The 27,597-nt window shown below is 33.1% G+C and overlaps 2 protein-coding genes across 5 annotated transcripts in view; one reads left to right on the plus strand and one right to left on the minus strand.

The window, feature by feature from the left end:
* Vlet (COMM domain containing 10 protein valette) overlaps positions 1-15,497 on the minus strand; it is a 75,743-nt gene extending 60,246 nt beyond the window's left edge. For all 3 annotated transcript variants that reach the window (XM_085811082.1, XM_085811083.1, XM_085811081.1), the window contains exons 1-2: positions 15,342-15,497; positions 6,436-6,526 (exon numbers count right to left, since the gene is read on the minus strand). In XM_085811082.1, the coding sequence (XP_085667208.1) occupies positions 6,436-6,526; positions 15,342-15,373 (123 nt within the window). In that variant the 5' untranslated portion in view covers positions 15,374-15,497. The remainder of the gene's footprint in view (positions 1-6,435; positions 6,527-15,341) is intronic.
* A 751-nt stretch (positions 15,498-16,248) lies between these two features.
* Positions 16,249-27,592, plus strand: LOC146998563 (uncharacterized). Of its 2 annotated transcripts, none has more exons than XM_085811084.1 (3): positions 16,249-16,942; positions 17,952-18,165; positions 27,103-27,592. In XM_085811084.1, exons 2-3 carry the CDS (start codon positions 17,983-17,985, stop codon positions 27,517-27,519), a joined length of 600 nt encoding a protein of 199 aa, XP_085667210.1. In that variant the 5' UTR covers positions 16,249-16,942; positions 17,952-17,982; the 3' UTR covers positions 27,520-27,592. The 2 variants fall into 2 exon arrangements, with proteins under 2 accessions (XP_085667210.1, XP_085667211.1); XM_085811085.1 differs by having other exon boundaries at positions 16,249-16,755.
* The last annotated feature ends 5 nt before the right edge of the window (positions 27,593-27,597 follow it).

Raw genomic sequence — 27,597 nt, forward strand, 5'->3', positions numbered from 1 at the left:
GGTGTGGGCCCATATAGGTAGGCTCCAAGGACTTTTTTGATGTATCACACCGTAAGAACACATGTGAGGATGTAGCGAGTTCTTTAGGAACAAACACAGGTCTTTAAGAATGTATGCTTGTGGGCTTAGGGTATAATGCAGACATGGTTTCATGCAATTGTTTGAGGAATGCATGGGGCTGGACATTGGGTGAGTTTTTTGCGGGATTTATAAAATTTCCCGGTAAATGTAAATTGGTACCATAAACCATTTCAGCACTTGAAGAACCCAGGTCCTCTTTGATAGCCGTTCTGCGTCCTAACAACACAGTAGGAAGGACATCAACCCAGTGAATATCAGTATGGCATCTAATGGCCTATTTAAGAGAGCGATGGAATCTCTCAACAAGTCCATTGGAATTCGGGTGGTACGGGATGTACGGATCTTTTTAGTACCCAAGAATTTTGTTAATGCAGTAAATAATTGAGATTCGAACTGCCGTCCTTGGTCCGTGGTAACGTACTCGGGTACCCCAAACCGTGAAATCCATACAGAAAAAAAAAAAAAGGTTTTGCCACAGTGTTGGCTGACATATCTACAATAGGGATAGCCTTTGGCCAACGTGTGTATCTGTCGACATACGTAAGAAGATATGTATAACCTAGTGATGGGGGTAAGGGTCCAACCAAATCGATATGTATGTGGCTAAAGCGAGAAGATAGTAACTCAAAGCGTTGACATGGAGTTTGGGTGTGCCTGTGAATTTTTGATTTTTGACAGTCTGTACCTGACCTCGCCCATGCAGCGATGTCCTTCTGCATACCAGGCCATACAAAACGCTGTTGAATTAACGTGAAAGAAGCACGGATGCCAGGTTGGGATAAATTACGGAGGCCGCTAAAAATACCATGTCGGAATTTCAGTGGAACATATGGCCGCACCACATTACCTTGCACATCGCAGTACTGTAAAAGATCTGGTTCTAACTGCAAAGGTACTAAATTAAGTCCATGAGAAGACTTGTCAGACAAAAGATGTTGCAATTCTGGGTCCTGTTTCTGACATTCAGCAATGGCGGAGAAATCTGTTGTTGATAGCAACTGAACCTCTTCAATTCTGGACAGAGCATCAGCAAGTGTATTTTGAGGGCCTTCTACATGCCTAAAATCGGTTGTAAACTACGCTATGTAATCAAGGTGACGCATTTGCCAGGGAGAAGCCTTGTCAGGCTTTTCTCGAAAAGCGAAAATTAGCGGCTTGTGGTCGGTATAGATAGAAAACACACGACCTTCTACCATATGACGAAAATGTTTAACAGCCTCATATGCACTAATAAGTTCGCGGTCGTAAATGCTGTATTTTGATTGCGCTGCAGAAAATTTTTTCGAGAAGAAAGCCAGAGGCTTCCATGCACCGTCTACCAGTTCCTGCAAAACCACACCCATGGCTGTATTAGACACGTCAACCATTAATGCTAAAGGGTGCTTAGAAGGATAGCTAAGAGCTGTTGCCGACGCTAAGTCATTCTTACATTGTACAAAGGCTGTACGGGCATCATCAGACCAAATAATTGGCCGCGTATCTTTCTTTTTACTCCCAACCAAATATGCGTGCAAAGGTGCCTGCTTTTCAGCGGAGATGAGGAAGAAAGCGATGATAAAAATTTAACATGGCCGGAAAACGACACAGCTCCTGAACAGTTTTTGGCTCTGGGAAATTTTGAATTGCAGTGACTCTGTCACTAAGTGGACGAACACCCTCCGAAGAAACTTCGTGACCAAATCTAAATCTCGAAGGATTTCATTAATGAAGCGCTGAAACGTTTGCGCAGCGTTACATAACCCGAAAGTCATGACAGGAAATTCGAATAATCCAAAAGGTGTTATTACAGCAGTTTTTGGTATATCAGGTGGATTGACAGGGATCTGATGGTAAGCACAAGTCAAATCTAACGTAGAAAAAATATTTTTGCCTTCCAAGACTTGCATGCAGTCCTGAATATGAGGAACCGGATATCTATCAGGCAAAGTAACTGAATTAAGACGTTGATAATCCCCACAAGGACGTCAGTCGCCGTTTTTCTTAGGGACCATGTGGAGTGGACTGGCCCATGAACTTTTAGATGGCCGACAGATTCCTTGCTCAAGCATGTATTTAAATTCTTCTTTTGCAGCCTTTAATTTCTCTGGAGGCAACCGCCGTGCTTTGGCAAAGATTGGTGGTCCAGTAGTCTCTATGACGTGTACAATACCGTGGTCAGCAGTCGGTTTGCCAGTTACTGAGCGGATGACGTTAGGGTATTGCTCAAGTAGTTTGTGGAAAGGAGAATTACCGGAAATTAATTTAATTCCAAAATTAGTGGCATTTCCAATGCTACCTACCGCGGACAATTGTGTGATGGAGTCGAGTAAGTGTCAATTTTTAATGTCGACCAACAGAGAAAATTTTTGCAGAAAGTCTGCACCAATTATTGGGTGCTAAACCGCAGCGATGACAAATGGCCATTGAAATTTGCGACGCAATCCTAGATCCAAAGACATTAATATTTCTCCATATGTTGCAATTTTTGACCCGTTAGCTGCAAATAAGTTAAATTTTCCAGGCGGCCATTTGGATTCGGCAAAAGAGGGAGGTACAACCGAAATGTTAGCACCTGTATCAACAAGAAAACGTCTGCCTGATGGTTTATCTGTTACGAACAATCGACTAATGCACGGGCCGTTGTCACTCATGGCTTCGATTGACGGCCCCTTCAGTTTAAAGAGGTCTTCTGAAATTGGCATGGAGGTATACACTTGCGCGCTTTATCACCGAGTTGGCTGTGATAGAAACAAATGTCTGATTGAGTACCAGAATGAGCGCGTTGGTATTCCCTATTATTTCGGTTCCGGGACTTTGATCTACCGCGCGGATGATAGTGAGATAGTGTCTGTAAGGCTGCGACCTGCAATGATAATTCCTGGATTCGTTGTTGAAGAGATGAAATATCAACACTGGGATGCTGAACTTGACTGATTGCTTGTGGTTGGAGAACATCATGAATTTTGTCTGCCATTTGGGCCAGTTGGGGTAGGTTCTTGTTACTGGAGGCAAGAATAGCTTGGATATTGTTCGGGAGACGATTGAGTCACAATGACTGTAAAACATTAAACTTAAAATTGTCACCCGCAAGTTCCTGCATTTTTGACAATAACTGGGATGGGTGCATATCCCCAAGTTGCAAATCTTGTAATAACTGCTTTAGTTTGGTGTTTTCAGACTCCTCATAAACTGAAATTAATTTATTTTTCAATTCCTCGTATTTATTATCCGAGGGGGTTTCAGAACAATCTTGCGTACTGACTGAAGAGCCTCAGTGTCGAGGGCGGAAATTGCAGTATAAAATTTCGTGTCGTCACGTGTTATACCCCCGAGCTTGAATTGTGCATCTAATTGAAAAAAACCAAAGGTTGGGGTCACTACGGCAAAATGGGGCAGGTTTCATAGCAACGCGAGTCATTTGTTTGTCATCAGTGGCTAGAGGATCGCTAGTAGCCATAATAAATATGAATAAATACAGATAACAAAAAAAAAAAAAAAAAAAACGATATAGTTCAAGAATATTGTTGCAGTACACGTGAAGAAACACAAAATAATTAATGTTAGGACCTGGGTTCAAATGAATATAGGAAAAAACTCACCCGCTTGACGAATACATACGAATCCATGTGCGGAATAAAAGGTAGAAAATATCACCTTGATGTACAGAAATTATCCACTCACTTGATGTTGGAACACTATCATTAATGGAAGATTAAGGTAATCTGCATGTCTGAAAGATGATCACAAATGGAAACATGAAGGTAATCCACGTGACTGTAATATGATGAAACTGATGCACGATCCAATAGACACGATAAGTAATCCAATACACATAAGTAAAAAATATTGGTTCAGCTGCATTTCGCACATTATTACAAGGTCTTGTTTAAGCACAAAATTTCTGCTGTACTAAAAATTTTGACGATTCATTTGGCTTAAGCCTCACCGTCCTGAAGTCACCATTTGTTGCACGTGGTTGCGGCTGTGTGCAACAACAAACTATGCATATTGGAATTTGCCAGTGCTTTTAAGGATGAATTCTTAACATGGCATAAGAGCCAATTTTTTTATAACAAAAACATTTAATCGCATCACAATATTAAAACTTAATTACTACAGTCGACAGACAATCACGTTGGAGGAAAGCGAGCGACCAACCGCACCGACGACGTGACGTGACTGTATGTCGCCAAAATTACCTTCGGTTACAGTTAGTGATAACGGCGCGCGGTTGGCGAGTACAACACATGTTTACAGAGTCGCCACACATGTTTAGATTTTGGACTGTTTTGTGTATGTGTTATTTCACTTTAAAACAATACTTATTTATATTACAAATATGCATATATACTAACAAGTAGCAGTGCTCTATGTCCCTGGAATATAGCAAATATATGTACAATAAAATTCAAAGCTCTTATTACATTTGAAATAATTTTTGGTTGACCTTTGGATTATGGTAACTTAGTGATTTTTTCGCGAAAATTTGGCGACCAACTCTGCTACAGCAACCTTCTATTTTTTTTTTTTTTTTTTTTTTTTCCCGCCGCCATTTTGTCTTCACGAAGTAAAGACATGTTTCTTTTCTTTTTATTTACTCAACACTTTTTCCAAAAATATACTAACCAAATTACACTTATACTAGAAATTTTATCTAACAAAACTGCTTAATCATGACAAATATTCACTGCAAAATTGGGAAAAAGTGCACAATCGCAAACTCCTTGCGCGTTTTTCACAATAACACATACACATAAACCATGTACACGTCGACTTATTTTTACTTAAAAAAACATCCCAGAATTGCACAAAAATGGCATTGCGCACACTCTTCACTATATCCATGTACACTGCTTTTTTCTCATAAATTAGAAAAATTTCATGAAAATGCATGACAATTTTCTGAATCTTTAAACCCGGTAAAAAGAACATATATGAAATTACCTTATCGCGAAAAAGTATATACCCTTTCTAAATATGAACATTTCCACGTATAAAATAAATAAAATATCTGAAAACTTTTACCTCTAAATTATCTATTATATTATAAACGTCACCAATGAATTCATACCACAAACATTACAAATACTTAGTGTCAAATATTTAAATTATTTCCATGCACGTTTACTTCAACTAAAACATATACCAAATTCCTACAAACATAAAATTCACAAAATAACTATCATTTAATTAAAATATCACTAAACCATGTACACGTCAACTTATTTTTACTTAAAAAAACATCCCAGAATTGCACAAAAATGGCATTGCGCACACTCTTCACTATATCCATGTACACTGCTTTTCTCTCATAAATTAGAAAAATTTCACGAAAATGCATGAAAATACTCAACGTATACTACTCAAACATATTCCAAAATACTACAAACATATAACTCACAAAATCACGATCATTAAATTAAAATATAATTAAATTAAAAAACACTACTTCAAATATAAATAAGCACATACATTAAATTAATAAAAATTAGATTACAATCCTAATTACTTTAAACTAAATCATTGCTAATAACAATTTTCAAATAATACCATTTTAATTTATTTACTCCTTACATTTAGAACAATGCATAAAAATAATATCCTCAAATTATTAAAAATACTAACTTACCTAATCTTCTTCAGAATCTTCATTACGTCGCTGCAGTACTACTGCTAATTTCTAAATCCTAAATCCAGTAGTCAACTGGAAGTCTATTCACTAAGTAATAAGAAATTAATAAAATTTCACCTATACTCAAACTACTTTCAGCAAACCACGTACCCTTCCTTACACTCCTTTTCACAAAATGTCCATTTTCGCCATATTTCTTGCACCGCCATTTAAACTTGTAATATCCTCCCTTTCACACAATCTCAACTTATTATTATTATCAGATAAACGCATTAAAAATTTAGAATTCACTTTACATAGCGCCATGCAATCCGAAAATTAATCAACACTATTTCACACAACACACAATGAAGCTTTTCCAAATTAACCCCCTTTTCCGATTAAAGAACTGTAATTCATCCATTAATGTCACGTTTCACACAACACAGAATATAGCTAAATACGAAATTTCCAGATTTCCCCCCTTTTCCGATTAAACAACTGTAATTCGTCCATTAATGTCACATGACATATCTCATGATCTCTCATTTCCCTCACACAAAATAATGCGTAATCGGAACTGAGTACTTCTCACATTATTACCAAAGTCCTAGGTAGTAACCTTTATCGCCTCCAAAATGTCGCCAAACTACCAGTTACCCTATTCCAAAGATTAGCCTAATTTTTATCTTGCATATGATAACTGGAAAAAAAAAATACTGATAAGCTGTATATATCAGGTTTTTAAAAATTGAAAGACTTACTTTTAAATGTAATTTCTGAAGAATCCGAGTGAGCAGCAAAGGAAATTTAGAATTATCCAATTTGTTAATAAGTACAACAGCTTGCTGAATTCTAGACGAAAAAAAAAAAAAAATAATAATAATTACATGCATTAAATTCATCTGATTTTCTTTAAAATCTATTTTAGCATTAATTTTACATCAATAGCTGTTGTTCAATTCATATATAGATCCTAAGGTCCTTTCCTACAATGTACATCAAGATTAAAAAATAAATAAATACATGGTACTTATTATTCCACACTGCCAAACTTGCATTGCACACTCCCTTTACTTTGTCCATGTGTTCAATTCATATATAGATCCTAAGGTCCTTTCCTACAATGTACATCAAGATTAAAAAATAAATAAATACATGGTACTTATTATTCCCCACTGCCAAACTTGCATTGCACACTCCCTTTACTTTGTCCATGTACACATCGATATATTTTCACTTAAAAAGTCAAAGGAGCACCAAATTCTACAATATAGGCAAGCAAAAAATACATAATCTCAATAAAATACATTTTAAACCAAACAATAAAATAATATAAAAAAGGAAAAACATGTTATACATTTAAGCACTACCAAAAGTAAATATTCACTTACTATGATTTTCGAGTTCGCTTTGTACACCCAGGGCCACGTAAAAATCAAAATATCAATCATACTCAAATGACTTTTTTCAAACCAGGTACTCTTTCTGATTGAAACTTCACATAGTGACCATATGAACCTTTCTTCTTACAAATCCATTCAAATCCATCTAAACAGTTTTTACGTTCGACTAGACGCATATCCTTCCTACATACAGGACACTTATAATGGCTACTAAGTAAACCTTCATTTACACACCAGTCAAATAAAGCTCTTTTCCCCTTTCGCTCCAAATCGTACAGAAACTTCAAATTAATCTTACTACATTCGGCCATTCTACCGTCTAAAGAATTAAACCAACACACACCACAAAAACGCTTACGAAACATCCCATGATTAAAAATTTCCCAGAATCATGCACCCGATTACGTCACAATAGGGTTTCCATAAATTCAACTACTCAGGCTTCCATAAATGAAACAGCAACTTGGCGATAAATCAAACAACAACTTCGCCATAATACAAGGGGTACCTTAAAGTTCACTCTAGCCGCATTGAGTACCATACCAGTGACAGTACGACTTTGCTCAGTTCGCTCTCAATTTTGATGAAGATCACCCTGGGGGGGGGCAAGTCCGAGGGTCTCTCACCTCTCTTTCCCTACCACTAACCTCCCGACAGGACTTTCAGCTCGCCGCACATTTAGAATGCCCCCATGCCCCACAGACATTATACATTTACAAACATCTATGTCTTCTGTGGGATTCGAACCTGGGCCTTTCAGTAAAGCAATCAGCGGCGGATAGGGGCGGTGGAGGCCAGGGCGATTTTGGGCCAATCAAGAATTTTGAAAAATGGAATTGAATATATCGACGAAACTACTCTGATATGCGCCCTCAAGGCGCCAAATTTCTCGCCAACACGCTGCCATATTGCTATCTAAATTTTTTGTCTACATTTCGAACTTTAAGCCTAAAATGTCTCCAAAAACATGGTTTTCGCGAATGCAAAAACCATGTTTTGAACACACAATTTAAGCTAAAAATCCGAAACAAAAACAAAAAATTTAGATAGCAAAACCGTGAAGTTTCTAACCAAAATTATTTGACAAGAGTCCATGTACACAGCGATATGTTTTAACTTAAAAAGAAATCTACGCATGGCAGCATCTAGGCAACGAACGAATTTACAAACTACGCACACCTCCCTTTAATAAATTAACATAACAACAATAAATTTCAAAGAATACCATGTACACAGCGTTCTGTTTCAACTTTAAAAAACATCTACGAATTGCACAATTTAGACGGTATGCACTAATCGACAAAATAACTAAAATAAATTTCAAACAATTAAAAAAAAAAAATAACGACAGGAATTCATACTAAAAAAACAATGAACATAAAATTCTACAAAATAAGAACAAGAATAAAATAAAATGCACTTACCATTAATGCTTTTCGAACAACAGAAATACCAATTTCATACCGCCTTTAACATACTGCCCAATAATCACTATCGTATTTATATGACAGCCAGACACACTATTCAGAAAATTCATATTATGGTTCACAAATAAAAGTTATAACAAATTATCACAAATCCCTACTTCTATCATGCACAGCCACTAAAAATAATCTCCCATACCTTCTTTCCACACCTCCAAATATCCATTGTCCCTCAACAGGACAGCCACAACGATATTTCCTTATGCCGAACTTCAACAATTTTCCCATTAAAATCCTTCCCCCCTAGCTTCTCAGACACAAAGCATCACTGGAACCAACGAACTCCAGCGAAAGATTTTTCAATGTCAACAGGGTTGCCATACAACACGCAATCACACCAAAAACCAGCGCAGAACACATATCGCCACATTTGGTGAAATTAGGGTGTATATCAGAGTTGTACCATATCGACATATATCGAATTGACACATATGGCAAGAGAGACATGGACGTGCGGACCACATATCACGCTCAAACTCGTGAGATATGGTAGCTGCAGGCTGTAGGGCAGGGGTAGAATAGAACCTATGGTTGACAGTCGTAAAGTAGATTTATGAAAATACAGTACAGTCACATTATAATTTAATTGTGAAACTGAAAATATTGCATTATAACTGTAATTAAAAAAAAGACTCCCTAGCGAATTTTACTGTGTCGCTGAATAATGGAAGTTGACAAAAAATATTGCAGTTGAATTTTTTACATTACTTTTTAGGTGCGTACAATGGATAAACAAAAATCAAAGGAGATGCACAGAAACTTTAAGAAAACAAACACTCTAAAACAAATGTTTGACACATTCAAGTGCTAGTTTATATGTAGAATTAATATTTGCTCTCAAAAGTATTGCTTCCAACGATATACAAAATGCACAGATATGACAAACAGCAAAATCTATTCTGAACAAAATAACTTTTAGAATGATTTTGTCTGCTCATGTATATTTGAAAATACTTCAATATACTAAGCCAGTAATGAAATATTTGCAGACTAAAGGATTAGCATCCTAGCAATAATATGGTTATGGAGGTTACAAGCTCTTTGAAAGCCATTTCTAGAAACTTTGATTTAATATTTAAAACATCCAAATTGTTTCCAACAGAATGCAATATTAAACTAGAAAGGCTGGGTTGGGATATAATTGGAGAAGAAGGACTACCTGCTAGATGCTGCTGAAAAGTGAAGCAAATGGACAACGAAGAATCGTCCGACTATAATATCAATTGCCCTATCAAACAATTTGAAATTTCAGTCTTTAATTTGATGATGGCTAACACCATTTCATCAACGGGAAATAGGCTTGAAGGGCATAGGAAAGTTGTATGAAGACATCTCAAATCTCAATCCCAAAAACTTTTCAAAGCCATTGTCGCCGAACTCTTTTGACTATTTATTTATATTATTACGGCACTATGCAAATGTAATACTTGATAATTTTAAGGATGAATATCAGAACCTAATAAGTAAATGGAAAATACTAAAAAATTCAATTGCAAATGATTATTTTGAACCTGATGCTGAGCCAGAAGGAGAGTGCTCTATTAATGAGCATTCATCCAAAGCTAAATGCAATTTTTGCATAACTTCAGTCTTATGTGTATATAAATTATCCTTGATATATTTTTGTAGCAATGCCAATGTCTTTTTTGCTCATAGGTTTGTACTCACTCTCTCTATAATGCAAGCTGAATGCGAAAGAGCTTTTTCAAAATTAAAAAATAAAAAGGATTAAGGAGTACTATGAAGCAAGCTAATTTAGAGTCATTGTTATTGATGAACATAGAGAAGGATACTCTGGCTAAAGCAAAAACTAAAGATATAATGGTGGAAATATTTGTCCAGATGCCTGGAATTGAAAAATATTTAAATGGTTAATAATGAATCAACTGCTGTTTTCTTTATATAATTTAGTCACTTGTTTGTTGTTTGTAGTTTATATTCATATATATATACAGTACAAGGTCCGTAATCCGGACTCGTTGGGACCTCGGCAATTCCGGATTAAGGGTTTTTCCGGATTATAAATCATCAATTTAAATCTCGTAAGATAGCATGCAGAAATTATACAATTAAAAATATGAAACAGTAATTTATGAAATAAAGAGCAATTATGTTCTAAAGAATATCAAAATTTACCAAAAAAAAAAGCTTAATATTTATTTGTTTACTTTATTAAACATTTCTTTAAATGTAAGCTGTTTAAGTTGCTTCGTTTTTTTTGTGCTAATACTTTCTCTTTAATTCTCTCTTCTATAAAGTCTCTCTCTATATAAATAGTATCTTTTCTCTTTATGCACATGCGTAGCGGATGCATAAACGTATTATATGCATGAGCATAAGGTTTGTAGCTTTGAGGTCCGGATTATGGACGTCCGGATTAAAGATTGCACTGTATATCTAAAGTGTTATTTTTCTGCAAAGATATATTTTTATGGCTGATCTTTGGAATATGGTAACTGGTAGTTTGGCGACATTTTGGAGGCGATAAAGGTTACTACTTAGGACTTTGGTAATAATGTGAGCAGTACTCAGTCAAAGAATATTCTTTGACTCAGTTCCGATTACGCATTATTTTGTGTGAGGGAAATGAGAGATCATGAGATATGTCATGTGATATTAATGGACGAATTATAGTTCTTTAATCGGAAAGGGGGGGGGAATTTGGAAAAATATCTGTGGCAGTATATTATTTTGTATTAAGCTTCATTGTGTGTTGTGTGAAGTAGTGTTGAATAATTTTCGGATTGTATGGCGCTGTCTAATATTATTTTAAAGATCCAGAAACAGGTGCACATACCAATACAATAGAGGGCACGTGGAGTGTTATAAAAAGTGCCATTCCGAGGCATTGTGATAAAGAGAATTTTGCTTTTTATTTAGCGGAGGAAGTGTGGAGGAAAAATTCGCAGAAAAAATCGTTCAATAATTTTATTGAATCAATAATAAAAGTGTATCCACCATGTAAGCAAGATTCTGAAGAAGATTAGGTAAGTTAGTATTTTTAATTATTTGAGGATATTATTTTTATGCATTGTTCTAAATGTAAGGTGGAAGTAAAGTAATTTGGTATTATTGGAGAATTGTTATTAGCAATGATTTAGTTTAAAGTAATTAGGATTGTAAGCTAATTTTTATTAATTTAATGTATGTGCTTATTTATATTTTAAGTAGTGTTTTTGAATTTAATTATATTTTAATGATAGTTATTTTGTGAATTATATGTTTGTAGAATTTGGTATACCTTAGAGTGGAAATAAACGTACATGGAAATAATTTAAATATTTGACACTAATGTACTGACCAAACTAATGTTTGCGGTATGAATTAGTTGGTGACATTTGTAATATAATAGATAATGTAGAGGTAAAAGTTTTTGGATATTTTATTTCTCTTATGCGTGGAAATGTTCATATTTGGAAAGGGTATATACTTTTTCGCAATCAGGTAATTTCATATATGTTCTTTTTACTGGGTTTAAAGATTCAGAAAATTGTCATGCATTTTCGTGAAATTTTTCTAATTTATGAGAAAAACGCAGTGTACATGGATATAGCGAAGAGTGTGCACAATGCCATTTTTGTGCAATTCTGGGATTTTTTTTAAGTAAAAATAAGTCGACGTGTACATGGTTTAGTGATATTTTAATTAAATGATAGTTATTTTGTGAATTTTATGTTTATAGGAATTTGGTATATGCTTCAGTTGAAGTAAACGTGCATGGAAATAATTTAAATATTTGACACTAAGTATTTGTAAAGTTTGCGGTATGAATTCGTTGGTGACGTTTATAATATAATAGATAATTTAGAGGTAAAAGTTTTTGGATATTTTATTTATTTTATGCATAGAAATGTTCATATTTGGAAAGGGTATATACTTTTTAACGATCAGGTAATTTCATATATGTTCTTTTTACCGGGTTTAAAGATTCAGAAAATTGTCATGCATTTTCGTGAAATTTTTTTTATTTATGAGAAAAAAGCAGTGTACATGGATATAGTGAAGAGTGTGCGCAATGCCATTTTTGTGCAATTCTGGGATTTTTTTAAATAAAAATAAGTCGACGTGTACATGGTTTATGTGCATGTGTTATTCTGAAAAACACGCAAGGAGTTTGCTATCGTGCACTTTTTCCCAATTTTGCAGTGAATATTTGTCATGATTAAGCAGTTTTGTTAGATAAAATTTCTAGCATAAGTGCAATTCGGTAGATTGTTGGAAAAAGTGTTGAGTTGAAACATGTCTTTACTTCGTGAAGACAAAATGGCGGCGGAAAAAAAAAATAGAGGGTTACTGTAGCAGAGTTGGTCGCCAAATTTTCGCCAAGTTACCATAATCCAAAGATCAACCATTTTTATTTTTATCAAATTATTTTTTTTATGATGATGACAATGATATGTATAATGACATTTTATATGAGGCCTTAGGGCCAGCATTTTTTATTCTGCCAGAGCCTATTTCTTTGGACAATCTGCCACTGACAGCAGTCAACATCACTAAATATTATCCCACAGACAATGCACTACACAATATACATATGGTTTTCTGATAATATATTACTGATTTTGGTGAACTTCTAATACTTCCCACTGTACCTACAGTATTCTGATTAGTTTTTATATTTAATCTTGGTATTGTGCTAACAGCAGAATTACTTATGACAATAATTTGCACATTTTGAAGCAATCATTACTCCATTGCAAAACATTTTAATATATTCTCGAAATAAAATACATTTTGTAATGCATGGCACCAACACACAGTTTAAATTGGTTCAGCTGCTACTGATTGAAGAATTATTTTATTGCAGTTATTTTGTACACTTAAAAATACAATTTCAAACATGGTAATGTTATAATATGCTACAACCAAATATATGTTCAGAAAAATGTTACATCTGTACACTGAGAAGGTATTTTAATTTTAAATGCCAACATCATACTTTCATAACAGTATGCTCTGAACCATTACTTTGGCAGAATTTGGAATTACTTTAGACGTCTTTGTACTGATGATTTCAAAATATCAGAATGACAGTATCTACATTACACCACCAATAGAATTATGGTTTCAAAAGGCAACGTGCAAAACCAAATCAAAATACTCCTTTACCATTTTTTTTACTATCAGAATTACTTTCTGCTCTTTACACCTCCTAAGCTATTTTCAACTATCAAAACTATGTTTTGGTTTTTAAATTCTTTGGTTTTCACTTTTCTATAAATTAATAATCCTTGTTAAAGATATTAAATAAGGATACTTATATATATTCCCGCTGAGCACTGATGGAAATTTCGGCAAAGGTCATCAAATTGTTACTGCGGAATTCTAAAGGGCATTTGCGCTAAATCATACTACTTGGCCAGTTGAGGGGATAATACGTAAGTACCTAAATAAGTTTTGGTTAGCAAATGCTATCTTGTGTAATATTTTTCAAAAAATTTAATTTTGGTACTTACATATTAGTGCAACTACCTTGGAAAAGTCTGGAAATGTTTCACAGAAGAAAAAGGAGATTTGGTGAATTTTTGGATTGCATGTTACAATAGATATGGTTACCTGAAGAACTGTTATGGGCATGGATGCCAAAGTTTGGAGAATTCTGAAAATTTGGCAACTTCCATTAATGTGGTTTCAATATACGTACCTAAATTTTATTTCACCATGATTGCATATAATTTCTTCTTTGCCGCTTGTACATTATATTCAACGCATCGAATAATTGTTTTAATAACATATGAATTAACATATCTGATTAATAATATTCTGCTGCAAATTTCATACCTTTTAACTTATTTAACTATAATGTTGTATACCACAAGACAATTTTGATGGTCTCCAATGTTTACTTTCATTTTGTGTTTTTATTTATATTTTATTACAACAAAAACTTTTAAATGCTTCAAATTAAACAATTCAACTTTCTTAATAGTTTTTTTTTTTTTTGGATAAAGTGCAGAATTGCCCACTTATTTGATTGGTATTTATTTGGCGCTTTTTACAAGAGTAAGAAGAATTGGATTTTTGTCAATTTTCTTTAACTTTTTAAGTAAAAATAGATTAATGTGTATATGGATAAAGTCAAGGGAGTACACAATGCCATTTTTGTGCAATTCTGGGATGTTTTTTTAAGTGAAAATAGGTCGATGTGTACATGGATACCGAGTATGTGCGATTCTTAAAAACGCGCCTGACAGTGGGAGTTTCTGCACTTTCCCCCTTTTTTTTTAATTAAAAATCAATTTACAGATTTCAAATTTTGTATGCTTCCTTGTAGTAATCATGATTAAAAAATGTAAAAATACCCTAAACTCTAAAAAAGTTTCAATGAAGAAATCAAGGAGATGATTTTTTATACATCTGTTACTTCAACGCAAATTTTATAACTAACTAGCGTTTTGCATTTATTATAAATAATTTTGCCTGAATCTCAATGGTATTTGATGAGTGTAGGAACAAATTTTTTAGTTACAATAGAAGATAATTATTCTGAGTATTTTATTTCTTGAAAAAATGTTTGGTATTAAAAGAAGCTTAGGTAAATGCATCCTTTGAATAAAAGCAGATTTTACAGTTTTTTTTTATTAAATTCAGCACCTGAAAATGTCTAATTTATGATACCGCATTAGTAAGTTATTCTGAAATTATATTCTATAGTTTCAGTTTAATGCATTCAAAAATTTTCATATTACCCTTGGTACCTGAGGCACCGCATTAATAAGTTATTTTGCAATCTCATTTTCATGTAAACATTTAATGGAATGCATAGTAAATATATACCTGGCACTTTTGACAAACATTTGCATTGCCATGTTGTTTATCACGTTAACGCTTGCAATAATTTAATATGGATACATTAAACACCGAATTCATACACAATATTACGACTGACAGACAGACAAAGTAGACAGATGTCTTGTTTTGCACCCGCTAAGTCTTTTTGCTCAGATGGGCGAAAATCAAGCATAGGTGCGAAGGAAAGGTATATAGAAAGAGGGCAATTTCGTATTTGAGGAGAATAAAAAGGAACTTCGTACATCTTGTACGAGTTCAAAAGGCCAGGAAGAAAATATGGGACAAAATAAAATTTAAAATAAATGGCCCAAAAATAATATAGGGGAAAAAAAAAGGGAAAGAAAAAGAAAAGTAGAAAATATCCTAAAATTTGATTGTGTCCATGAGTGTAGTTAAAAGGAGAAGAATCTGTCTTCATTTACAATAAATAGTGTCTGACAGGTGTGTGTGTGTGTGTGTAGTGAGTGTGTTTGATAATGGTGAATAGATGTGTTACTGGGGAAAAAACAAATATTGACGGTGTTAAAATGCTTCGTATCAAGGTATTTAGCATGGAATATAAAGTAATATGTATCCTTGCATCCTGAGATATCAACAAAAGTCATCAAACAAAAGTATATATTAATTTAACCAAAGTAACTTGTGCTATTTTCATTCCCAACATTTTCATAAATTTTTCAAAAAACAGCAGCAGACTAACAACATAGAACCATATACAATACTAGAGCGGAGTTTGAACAATTATGTACAAACAAACGCCAAATGTTTACGGGAAAGTGTACTTTGCTGTGATTGGTTGGAGGGTTATCTTTTTCACGTCAAACTGGACACTGGCGCCAAATACGTAAATCTAGTAAAAATAGAAATCGTATTCCGCCATTTTCATCGGTGAGTGTTTTTACTGCACGTGCTAATTCTTAATTTGATTTTGTTATTTGTATTATTTTTATTATGTCTTTGTCTAAGCAAACAGGAAAAATGAAAATACTTATAATCGGAGATTCGATGATAAAATATTTAAAAGAATATTTATTGCTGAATTTACTGGATTATGAAGTTCATTTTCATTGTTTTCCGAGTGTTACGATTGAAAGGTTGACACGCAAGATAACCTTGATAGACAATCAATTTGAGTTAGTTTTGGTTCATGTTGGTACCAATAACTCTTCTGACACTTTGGATGATATTCATCATAAATATGATTGTCTGTATAAGGTTATTGAGCGTTTAAACCCGAAGATCATTCTCTTTTCAGGTATCCTCCCGCGTGAACGAAATTTATTCGAGAATGGTTTCAACCCGTACAGTTTAAAGGAGCTGAACAGAAAATTAGCTCGGATAAACACTAATCTCTTCGAAGCATTCAAAGGCCGAGAAGCTTTTTCTTTTTGCAGATCTGGTGAGTACTATTGGAGTGCTGGGGATGTTTCCATAACCGGCACTTGGCGAAATTGCGGATTTGTTTACATCGGAAGTGAGCGTACGTGCGCCAGAATATGGTAACCCTGGTAATTGTTGCAACCCACACAGGGAATTTTCCTGAAGGAGGAAAAGTGAAATTTTCTGTTTACTTTTCGAACATTACGGTAAGAGAAAATAAAGTTTTTTATATTTTCGCAAAACGTTTATGGGGTTTTGGGAGTATCATTATTTCATATTTTCGCAAAACGTTTATGGGGTTTATTTTTCGAACATTACGGTAAAAGAAAATAAAGTTTTTTATATTTTCGCAAAACGTTTATGGGGTTTTGGGAGTTAAAAAATGAAGCAAATTATTATTATTAACATAACAAAAAGTTCCTTTTTTAAGTATTATATATGTTATAAATATTGCTATTGCCATGAAGACAAACTGGGCAAAGTTAAAATGAAACCAACAACAACAGCATTTAATTTATTATAGCTTTTTTCTTACTTTTACTAGAATTCTAATGATAAAATGATTAGTGCATTTAAATACATATTAAATGAAAATATTAAAATAAATATGGAGATGCATTAAATATGATTTGGACTAATTTAATTATGTATTCTTACATATATAGCTATGCCCATTTAATTTTTCTCAATAAAAATAATTAAGCTATCCTTATTATTTTTATATATCTATACATTTTTTAACTCTGCACATAGCTACTCAGAAAGAAAGATATATGGGTAGGATATAAGAAGATAAAAATTATTAATCTTCCCTTCAAAGTCAAATGGATATAGCTGTAGTATATGATTTTTGAAATCCAAGATGGCGGCCAAAAAATAGCCAAGGGCCGGTTACGGAAAATTTCCCGATATAGCAATACGATTACAGTTTTCAGAACTGTATTAGTTATTAAACTATACCGATAGTATTTTTTAATATTCAGTATGATATGCTATTTTAAGATTTCGCATATTTATATTTCTTATTTGAAATTTTTGTATTGAAATTACACTATTCCTTTCTACTATAGTAATCTTTATTCTGTATTAGTACTTTTTACTCATATTGTTGCGGTTTTCATAACATTATTGTCTATTTATTTAATAGTAAAGGTTATCATTTAAAGCACAGTAGTTATTTACTTTTTCTGAAGCATGGTTATTTTAACATTTCAGGACTTAAGCACACAAATATGCGTTCCAGAAAATGAAATTAAAAAAAAATGGAGTAACCTGCGTACTCAATTTACAAAGGAGAAACATAAAGAGAAAAAAAAATTATACATCTGGTGCAAGCACTGCCATGCAGTACAAATCGGCATGGCAGTTTTACACATCGTTACAATTTTTAAGTGATGTCGTGTCCTTAAGGAATACTGTGACTTCTTTGGTAAGTGATTACTTTTTAAATTTATGTAATTTGGCTTATAAAGTAAATAATTTCCCTTTACTATTTGAAAATTTATAGAATTGTTTTTAATATAGGCAAAACTTTAACAGTTTTTGTGATAAATAAAATAATATTGTTATACATACTTAGCTGTGTAAATTATATTAGCCGAATCTTCAAGCTCATGCAGCAGATGGGTCATCTGCAAAAGTTCACACTCACAGCAATTTCTATATAACTTCAGTACAAAAGTATTATTTTATTTATCCTTTTACAACTATGTGTGCTATTTAATTTCTTAAATGAAATCTTTATATTTAAAGACTATTCTTAAGCTGATTTACTTAAAAATAATCCCATTTCCCATTAAAGTATAGGTAAAAGTGGATAGGACCAGGGTTTAATTTCTAAAATCAGAAGTGTCAGAGGTAGTAGAAGTTATATTTTGAATTTATATGAAGACCTAATCTTTTTTCCAATGAATGATATTCTATTGATAATTTCCAAAATAGCTGAGCAGTAAAACTGCTAAATAACTGGTAATTTGACCAGTGTTCGAATGCCAGCAAATAAGCTGACTGTAAGGTTGGTTTTTGTTTTTTCCTTTGCAGAACATGGATACGAGCCATTTTTCCCTAAAAATTCTTCTATGAAGCATCCCTCTCTATAGGCAGATAGTCCTTGAATTGTGTTGTCTTAATCAATTAGTCTAACACCCAGAAAAGCATATGTAATTTATTTTGAAATGAGAGTTAAGGTACTTAAATTTCTCTTCGTAAGTCTGTTTTGGTACTCATGTATTAACACAACCACCTTGTCACATATTTGGTGGTCTTTATAAATGTAAAGGTAAAAATTACTTACTGGTACAAGTTAGTGGTTTTTATGACTTTTTTTAAAAAAAACCATTCTTAAATATCTGATAGTAAGTCAGCAAAGTATTATCGACCTACCGAAAAAAGCCGAAAAATCTAAACATGAATTTTAATTATTAAGTAAAAATTATATGATACATTAAAAAATAGGTTCTTACATGTTATCACAAGCACTTTAGTACAAGCCCTTTTAAATTTCCAGAATGTGCTAAAATCTGTCGACCATGAGCATAACAATACTTTAGGCAACCATGCTCATAAACATTCCTTCAGTCAAGCAACATTACCCTCATTCTTTTTCATTTATAAAAATTTGCCAAACTTGAGGTGATTACGCTAATATGTTAAGTACTAAAAAATAAAACACTTATGAATTTGCAAAATACTTCTCTAACTTTTAGCGTTATTCTTTTCTCCATGTACACAGTGATCTGTTTTCACTTAAAAAACCAATAAATTGCGTAAACTTGGTACTGCACATCAACTGTTTACCAAACACATCTCATCGCTGTTTGTGTTAACGGTTTTGTGACAAAATACTATATTCTGCAGAATTTTTACTGCATTTTCTTCCATTGCTGGCAGATTCCACAAGTGATATTTTAAAAGTAAGTTAAAGGTTCCCAACTCCCAAAAATAAATTACGATGTCTGTCAAAATCATTAGAATTCCAAATACAACAAAAATAAACAATTGAAACATTGCTTGACTGAAGGATTTTTATGAACAAGGTTGCCCGTGAAATTTTTATGTGCAGAGTATGGCAATTTTTATTAAGGTGGTTGAGATAATATGTGACTACCTCTAATTTTAAAATATTAATAGAGAAACATGAATTCTTATTGCATTTTAAGTAATTATTACTATCAAAATCTTACTCATATTGTTCAAGTTTTTACAAGTAAATGAAGTCCAACTCCGCTTCACATTGAAAAGTTATAAAAATATGGGATGTACATGCACAGATACTGTTCTTTTAAAAACACTCAAATTATTTCTTTTTACTGTAGTAATTATTAGCTTTGCTTTCTTCTCAGTTTATATATATATATATATATATATATTTGTAAATTATATATATATATATGAAATGTAATTTCTCATACATTATTTGTTTTGTGCAGCCGGGGCAACAGGAATGAGACAAATTTTGGAATATAAAGTGGTAGGTTTATTTTAGCATCCATCTCGTAAGCGTTCTCCTCGTACCTTGAGCAGAAGCCCTACTTATACATATGTGTACGTCACGAGGCTCCTCCAATCAGCGATATTAATTGAAATCACGAGGTGACGCTATCTTCTCATCAGGAGTGTTCTTAAGTACTTTATGTAATATGACAGATTTATGAGTTTGGCGATTTGGCGGGCGCCAACAGGTTAATATATTTTATACTAAAGAAAGGATTTCGCCAAAATTTAGGAACAGGGATGCAATTTAGGTAGAGAATCGCCAACACATTATTAAGCAATATTAATAGAATTTAATTTAATCAATTGCTTTAAAAATATCATTACAGATTATCCCCCCCATCTGAAAAGGCTTGCAGTCGCGGCCGTCGACCCAAGACAGTCCAGATAGTGAGAGCAGAAAATTTAGTTATTAGGAAATTAAGTGAGTAGGAAAACTGATTGGATTTACCTCAAGGGACACAAAATGTTTACATAAAATATGACATAAAATATTTGAATATAATTAATACAGTATATAAAATATAATAAATGATTAATGAAATTATAATATAGTAACTAAGAGCAGAACAAATAAAGCACTAATAACATATTGCTGGTTAGCTACGCGGCAATAGGAAATAGTAATATAACTGAATTTGTAAGTTTATATCTTAGGGCATGCCATTCACAGTTTGTGTATGAGTCCGTACAATCATTAGAGTTGTCATTCAGGCTCATCTTTAGTCTTTTGCTGGTCTTTGGAGATCTCCGGAGCATTTAATTAGCGCTAGAATTATGGATCAGCATTGGCACTGAAAACATTTGAGTTTTTATGTCACAATATTAGAGCTCTTATACTCTTGTTGAAAATACACATTTTGCTAGGTTTTTAACATATTTTGTCACTCTATTTTTCTCTTATTAATGATAACAAAACAACATTTAACTTCCAACATCCATACCAGTTTTTGTACACGATGCTGCAGAAACATAAAATGAAATTCAGAAGTTTCAACAACTGAAATTTAACTTTTTCAACTGTTGCTACAATTTATAACACAAACATAGGAAAACATGAGCTCAAGGAAATGTGAGGGTATAGTACTCTACTTGTAGTATAGCCTCAATTGAGTGTTTCCCACACGGAAAGTGCATTGAACCTGAAACTCAAGTTTGAAGGAGCCCAGTAAAAGAAAAAGGCAGACAAACTTTTCAGACACTGAGAGATAAATCAATTATTAAGGGGGACAACAGGATGAAAACTAAAAGAAGGGTTATGGATAGTTTATTGATTTATAAATTTTGATTTATTCATGATGTAATTTAAAGTTCTCGGGTGGATAATAGAACCTTAATTTTGACGCATGTACAATCTCAGTTGGTTTCTTCGTGTGAAAATTTTCCCTGTCGATTTCATAATTAACTTCAGATAATTTATTCATAATCTGATAAGGGCCTGAATAGGGTGAAGTCAATTTTCTAGTATTTGGGTATTCGAATTCCTCGTAAAGGACAAAATCTCCAGGTTGAAATTTAGATTCTACAAATCTGATGTCATATCTAGTTTTATTCTTTCGGTGGTATTCGATAGTTCTTTTCTTTGCTAAAGCCCTTGCTTCATTTAAGGAAGGGTATTTATTTTGATCAATTGGAGATTCAAAAGGGAGGTTACCAAATAGTAAGTATGCTGGGGTGAACTTAGTTACCGTATGAGGGGAGTTGTTATATTCGATAACAACTTGCTCTAGCACTTTAGTCCACGGTACTTTTTTAGAAGAATTTACTTTACATTTTAGTCGACTTACTATTGATTGATTTACTCTTTCTACTTTACCATTTGTCTGGGGATGGTGAGATGAAGTTAAAAGTTGTTTAACATTATGCTTTTTAAGAAATTTTTTGAATCTAGAGGAAGTGAAGGCTGCATTCCTGTCACTCAGAATTTTTTCGGGGACTTGTATTTGAAATATTTGTTTTAGACAATTGGCATAGGTTTCTGAAGTTACACTTTTAGAGGGAAAAGCCCAGACATATCTTGTTGCATGGTCAATAACTATATGCAAATATTTTTTTGTAGAATTATAATAATTAAATCCTCCCACAGTGTCAATAGAGAGACATTCGAAAGGTTTGTCGGTTGGGGGTACGTCTTGCATAAGACCAAATTTTTTCTGTTTTTTCTTTTTATTAAGTTGACAAGTATGACAATGTTTAACAAAATTTCCGATATCTTCGCTAATATGAGGCCAATAATATTGAGAGGTGATTAAATTAAGCATAATTTGAACTCCCGGGTGACCAAAATTTTCATGGGTTTTATTCAACAATTTTAATCTTAAAGATTTAGGTACTACAATTTTATAAAAATTCTTTTTCTTAATTACCATCATATCATTTATCTCTTGGTAATTTTTTCCGCAGACATTATCAGTTTTTTGTTGTTGGATTATTTCATTTCTATCAAGTAAATGTACATAATGTTGGAGGTGCTGTGAAACAGGATGTCTAGAAAGCATGTCAGCTTCAATATTGGTAGAGCCCTTCTGATACTTTACTTCATAACTGAACATACTTAGTTTGAGTGACCAACGGAAGAGTCTACCTTTTAAATTTTTAACATTTTTGAGCCAAACGAGGGCCGCATGGTCCGTATGTATAACAAATTTTTGTCCATGCAGATAGTAATAGAATTTGTCTAGGGCATCTACTATGGCCAAACATTCTAACTCAGTAATCGTATAATTTTTCTCATAATTTCTTAAAGTTCGGGAATGATATGATACAGGGTGAAGGACATCATTTTCATCTGGTTGTTTCAAAACAGCTCCAACAGCAGTTTGAGAAGCGTCAACAAAAATATGACATGGCCTACTGGAATCATACAATTGTAAAACAGGTTTGGAAATCAGTATTCTTTTCATTTCGTCGAAAGCTTTTTGACATTGGTCATCCCATTCCCACTTGACATCTTTTTTCAAGAGTCTGTTTAATGGAGCTCTAATAGTTGCATAATTCGGAATGAATCTATGATACACATTCACACTTCCCAAAACTCTTTGTAACTCTTTGGTGTTACTGGGGTTTTTAAGTTTCTTAATAACTTCTATATTATGGTTATCGGGAATTATTCTACCATTTTTTATTTCATAGCCAAGAAATGTGATCTGATCTCGGGCGAACACACATTTGTTTCGATTCAATTTAATATGCTCCTCTTTAAACACCTCAAATAAAATTTTTAAATGTTCTAAATGTTCCTTCTCAGAGGAAGAGTAAACGATTATATCATCAAAGTAACTGCAAGCGAAATTAATTTTATTTTTTGTTAATATTCGTCTAATTGTTCTGTTAAAAATTGCAGGAGCATTTTTGAAACCAAAAGGGAGTCTTAACCATTAGAATAATCCAAAATTCGTGCAAAAAGCTAATTTCTCAGTATCTGCAGGGTGAATCGGGATATGCCACAAACCAGATCTCAAATCAATTGTAGAAAATAATTTTGCTTTACTTAATTTGTCTAACAAAGTGTCAATGCGAGGAAGAGGGTTTGCATCTGTTTTAGCCAGGGAATTCAATTTTCGATAATCTATACATAATCTAGTTTTCTTACCTTCCTCACGTTTAAGTACTAAAGTCACGGGGGATGAATATGGGCTACAACTTTCTTTAATTATACCTGCTTGTAATAATTGATCAATTTGGGTCTTAATTTCCTCTTCTTCCATAGGGGATGTTCTATAAGGTCTTAATGATACAGGCAAATCAGAATTTAAATTAATTTGTTGAGGTTCAATATTAATTTTTCCTACATCATACTTATTTTTAGAAAACACAGATGAATAATCATTTAACAATTTTTCCAAGTTTATACCCTTTGTCATCGACAGTATTAGAAACAGCATTTTTCACATAAATGTTAGACTGAGAAACTAATTCCTTTGGATTTGTAGTCCGAGATTTACAGGTTTGAAAATATCTTACATCATCATCATTATTATTAACACATGGATAAACATTTGTTGTACCACCTTGAAGTTGGAGGTGTAGAGATATGGGTCGGCTGTCAAAAATGGCAGTCATCATTAAGTACAATAGCTCTCTGTTTAATTTTTAAATTAGTACAATCAATACTCAACTCAAATAATTTGCATTCATAAAGTCCTAAAATTACATAATTCAAATTATTATCAAGAACAAACAAGGTAATTTGTTTACTAATCCGTCCAATTTTCATTTGTATACAACATATTTTGTTGAAGATTATTTTTCCTTTAGTTTGGGTTACTGAAAATGATCTAACTCTTTGTACTTTTAAACGTAATTGTCTAGCTGTTTTGGAGGAAATTATTGATATGGTGGCACCACTGTCTACAACACACTCTAGACGTTTCTTATTGGGCAAATATCCCGACACCTTTAATAGTCAACTACTGTGAGGGGTTTCTGGGGTTGGTTCTATTGCAAGGGGCATAACATTAGGTGTATCAGATCTCTCCCTTCTGAAAGGACAAACCTGAAACCAGTGAAAAGCATTTGAGATTCCGTTCCGGGTGCAAAGTCTACAGGGACTAGGTGGCAATGGCAATCTATTTTGAGAATTATAATTATGATGGCTTGTAATTCCTGGACCACTGAACCGATTATAAAAATTACTTGGTCTCTGAAAACGTTGGAAATTGTTGGGTCTAGGAGAATCTTGTCTCACAGTAGCTGAAATTCTACTTCTATTAAATCGATTGTAATCTTGGGGACTGTTCTCAATCGGAGTAACAAATCTGGGAGGTGCACTTTTGATTTGTTGATTTTCTCTAATCTTAATAAGCTTATGGACATGAGTAAGCCAAGAGATGGGGTCAGAGGGTGCGTTGATCGTCATTAAGGATTTTAATTCTGTAGGAAGGCCATCCGTCAGACCCTCCAAGATCATTTCATGAGTTAGATTTAATTTTTTACCAATATCTAATTTTTTGCGAAAATATTGCGTTATGTCCTCTTTATGATTATACTTGTAATTGGCAAAATCACCAAACGTAGTTAAAGTGGGGTTGAAAAAATTTTCCTTTAAAATTTGGACTAATTCCACATATTTAGTAATTTTATGGCAGTTTTTGACATATACGCTAAGTGCATTACCTTTTAGATATCGAGCTACATTATTAAGCTTCCAAGTTTCATCTTTATCTAAGTGAGTTTTGTTAAAGTACTCAAGCCATGAATTTATATCCATATCATTCTGCGCGTCAAAGGGAATTATACTTGTTTCAGGTTCAGCGCTAGCTGCCCTTAATGAATCATCAGGATCAGAGAGGTTTTCATTAGCCATTATTCTTTTAATAATACTTTCATAAATAAAACTAAAAATACTTTATAAATAAAACTAATTCAAAAATAATACTCTTTAAATTTTCCCAAAACAATATTAAAACCAAAATACATCCTTTAAATACCAAATTTAAAATACATTTATACCAAAATAATACTTTTTAAAATTTTCAAAATAAAAACACTATTATTAAATCAGTAATTATAACTCAATAGTAATAATATCATTTGCATCGCCAATCTTTTTACTAATTGCTTCTGTTTGACTTATTGTGACGAGAATACGAGTGATGAAATCGACACGAAAATACACATTTTTGGGCACTCTTGATTAGATTTTCGCAAAACACGATCAATCACCACACAAGCACAAAGCTCTCAAGAGCAACACAGAACGGCGTAGACGTAGGGAAAGATTTCCATCCTCAAAAGTAGGTCAACGGTAAGAGCACATTTGATGAACGACGAACTTTCGATGGAAACACAAATCACACATCACGGGGCAGAAGGATGCTTCTCTGGACGTAAAATAATCTGCAGAATACCAGAATACAGGTAACAGAAGGATGATTCTCTTGAAGCAAGAACGCCTACAGAAAAATGTAGAAACATAGAAGTCGCACAGCGGCAAATTCATCTTAAGTGCGTAACATTTTATCCGTATAATCCTTGGGGTATCTTCTTTTTTAGATAATCCCTTTGAAGGTGGTATCCTACCGGCTTTCTGAAATGTAATTTCTCATACATTATTTGTTTTGTGCAGCCGGGGCAACAGGAATGAGACAAATTTTGGAATATAAAGTGGTAGGTTTATTTTAGCATCCATCTCGTAAGCGTTCTCCTCGTACCTTGAGCAGAAGCCCTACTTATACATATGTGTACGTCACGAGGCTCCTCCAATCAGCGATATTAATTGAAATCACGAGGTGACGCTATCTTCTCATCAGGAGTGTTCTTAAGTACTTTATGTAATATGACAGATTTATGAGTTTGGCGATTTGGCGGGCGCCAACAGGTTAATATATTTTATACTAAAGAAAGGATTTCGCCAAAATTTAGGAACAGGGATGCAATTTAGGTAGAGAATCGCCAACACATTATTAAGCAATATTAATAGAATTTAATTTAATCAATTGCTTTAAAAATATCATTACATATATATATACCATTTTCAATGATAAACTTATATTCACAGCTAAATCAGACATAAGTTAGTCAATATTTTGTTACTTTTAACATACTTAAACATAAGCATTAACTTATATATTTTCTTTTAAATATATGTATTGCATGTTTTTATTGATACCAAATACGCTACAACTTAGACAGCAGAATTACGAGGTTTTTTCGTATTCTTATTCAAGATATTTGACTATTCAACTTTGATATCTCTTGAAAAATCAAGCTTAGGAAATATATTCATTATCCTTATAAATATTTATTTCTGCATATTCCCATAGCTTTTTTTTATTCCCATAGCATTTTCCCATAGCTTGTTAATTATGATTTGTTATATATGAATGAATGATAGCTGTAATAGTAAAAATTAAAGTGTTATTTTAATTTTCAGGATTTTAATGATACTAGTACACAAGAAAGAAGTGCAGAAGTTACCAGTCATTCTGAGGAGATGTTTGACATGAACGATTTTGAAGACACTGAAGAGACACAGAGAGAACTATGTCATACACAAACACTACCACAGCTAAAAAGACACACATCAAACACTACAACTTCAAACAAAAAACAGAAACACGATCACATTTACACAGCAGCCACAACAACACTGGAAGATATTTCTACAATATTAAAATCAAAAAACACTACTCCAAATACATTTACACAGTTCGGTTCCTTTGTTGGTTCCGAACTAAGTCTAATCCGTGACCCTCAACTCCTCACAGACACAAAATATAAAATATACCAAATTCTCACAGATGCACAGACAGAACAAAATGTATTAGATTCCATGAACAACACAGAATAAATAAGAAACTTAGATATATTTATTACTTACCACATTATTTTGTAACATAAAATAAAAATACTTATAAATAATCTTTAT

This window comes from Stegodyphus dumicola, chromosome 2, assembly GCF_044657685.1.
Source record: "Stegodyphus dumicola isolate Sdum_Otavi_A_Nest chromosome 2, ASM4465768v1".
Taxonomy (NCBI): domain Eukaryota; kingdom Metazoa; phylum Arthropoda; class Arachnida; order Araneae; family Eresidae; genus Stegodyphus; species Stegodyphus dumicola.